Source organism: Penaeus chinensis, chromosome 25 (assembly GCF_019202785.1).
Source record: "Penaeus chinensis breed Huanghai No. 1 chromosome 25, ASM1920278v2, whole genome shotgun sequence".
Taxonomy (NCBI): Eukaryota; Metazoa; Arthropoda; class Malacostraca; order Decapoda; family Penaeidae; genus Penaeus; species Penaeus chinensis.
This window is the reverse complement of record NC_061843.1, coordinates 2,792,126-2,794,625: the sequence shown is the minus strand read 5'-3', so window position 1 is coordinate 2,794,625 and position 2,500 is coordinate 2,792,126. Positions and strand designations below refer to the sequence as shown.

The window sequence follows — 2,500 nt, the reverse complement described above, 5'->3', positions numbered from 1 at the left end:
CAGGCACTGCATCGCCGGGACCATGTAAGGCCGTGCCTCAGTGCAGTTTTCTTCGGCGACCTCCAGGACGATACGACATGTGATGAGGTGGTCCTAAATGACTTCGTACCGGTCATGGTGCAATATCAGGACTATTGGCTGTATAGCGTACCTCGTCCGATGGATATCTTAGAGGGTGTGGGAATACTACAGGTGGCTGCTAGATGACAAGTGGAAGCCAAGAAGCTGCCCCTGCCACTCATTTCGACGAGTAAAAAGACATCAGGAGGTCCCCATAATCCCCAAACCCCTATGACAGGACACCTCTCACCTAAGTGACGCTGAGATCTTCCAGGAAATCTCTAAAGATGGTCCCCTAGGTGAGTCAGATGCGGATTATTTCCCACATCAAGGTGAAAGGGTAAATTCTCAGGGAACGGGCCAGTGGTTTGTAATGTCCTCTTTGAGAGAAGACAAACGGAAAAGAGAGGCAAATGGGGAGTGTGTTTGTAATGTCCTCAATCTCCTTTGTGTATGTGATTTTCAGTGTACTATACAATCTGTTAAATGCAAAGCAAATTTAAAAAAACACGTGTTCACAGTTGATTCAAACAGGTGAGTCTAACAGGAGCGGGTGGGTTCCACAGTAGCACCTTACACCACCCAGCAGGGCAGCTATCAAATGTCCTAGGAAAGAGAGCTTGTTTGGAAGCTCTTGGCCCTAAGTGCATGGTCGCCATGGGATTTATCGCTCTTGTTGGAGTAATCGGAACGATAACTCTGGTGAGAGGAGTGATGTCGTAGTGTAAACGAAACGGCATGGGAAACAACGAACGTTAGTGAAATTGTGGAGGAGGAGTGCCTCAGGGGGGGTAAGATATCATCGAGACACGAGGGGATACGGTTCGCGGATTGCTTGTGCGATGAACCCGGGGCTTTTCATATTGGTAGGGGCTTATACATTGTCAGTGGTACTCGTGGCGGAAGTGGCTCGTTGATCAGGTATATTATCTCAAGGGGTTTATTACTACTTATTTGCAATATATATATATGATAGGGTTATTTGTTAGTAAATTAGAATAATCCAACTAATTGTGTTTATACTATTCCTTTTATCAATAGTGGATGATCATAAAGAGTTTCTCCCTTCTCTTTTCAAGAGGGAGTGGTGGCAGTGCTACTTTAGACTATTCTTTTGAAACAGGGAACTATGACTAAGAATTATTTTTATTGAATTCGTACACACACACACACACACACACACACACACACACACACACACACACACACACACACACACACACACACACACATATATATAGAGAGAGTGTGTGTGTGTGTGTGTGCGTGTGTAGGTGCGTGCATACATGATAATCATAATAATTAGAATGATATATTATTCTTTTAAAATAGTCAGTATCAGCAAATTCCGTCAACACAAACTATACTTCCAATCAATTGACGAAACAGCCTATGGATCAGACGACTGAAGCTTACCTTTAGTCTGCTGGCCAATATTGCTCTGTAGGAGGTGCGCCTCGCTTCTGAAGACGGCAGGGTGAGGGTCGTCTGCGTTGCCTCGGTCTCTGCTCTTCCCTGGGACACTTCCTCGCGACAGACTCCGCCCACCTCCTCACGACAGACTTCGCCCACGTCCTCGCGACAGACTACGCCCACCTCCTCGACCGCGGGGCCTTCTATGCCGCCCGATTCGCCGCCCACGATGGCTTCGGTGTTACTCTCGAACGACGTTGTGTGACTGGTGGCGCTAGTGACGTTCTCAAGATCTGTAACGTCAAGGGATGAATTAGGTCTTTGTCCTCCGAGATCATATAAGTATTGTTTATATAAGTGTCTATATATGTGCTTGTGTGTCTGTGTATTAGAGAGAGAGAGAGCAAGAGAGAGAGAGAGAGAGAGAGAGAGAGAGAGAGAGAGAGAGAGAGAGAGAGAGAGAGAGAGAGAGAGAGAGAGAGAGAGAGAGAGAGTGTGTGTTGTGTGTGTGTGTGTGTGTGTGTGTGTGTGTGTGTGTGTGTGTGTGTGTGTGTGTGTGTGTGTGTGTGTGTGTGTGTATAGCTTATAATGGGACAAAACAGTATGTCCCTAAAATAAGATAAAGGTATAAAAACACTATAATATTATGTTCCTAAAGATATAGTAATAACGTACGTCCCAAAACATAATGTGTTTCTAGAGATAAACCAGTAAGATATATAATATTATGCTCCTAGACATATTACAAAAATTTATGACCCTAAAGTTATTCAAAATTTAATAACAGGATACAATAATGAGTTTTAATATCCTCAAATTAAAAAACTGAAATGGATACCAACATGATGCGAAAATAAACTCTAAAAACATACCAACAAGATACAAAAAATATATATACATACATACATACATATATATATATATATATATATATATATACATATATATACACACATATACATATATATATATATATATATATATATCGTATCCTTAAAAATAAACACAAAACCAACAGACGAAAGTA

The 2,500-nt window shown here is 42.2% G+C and overlaps 1 protein-coding gene across 1 annotated transcript in view; it reads right to left on the bottom strand.

The window, feature by feature from the left end:
* The window catches only part of LOC125038498, a 15,262-nt gene that overhangs the window by 5,833 nt on the left and 6,929 nt on the right, over window positions 1-2,500 (bottom strand). The window contains exon 7 of the mRNA XM_047631976.1: window positions 1,477-1,766. Within this exon, the coding sequence (XP_047487932.1) occupies window positions 1,477-1,766 (290 nt within the window). The remainder of the gene's footprint in view (window positions 1-1,476; window positions 1,767-2,500) is intronic.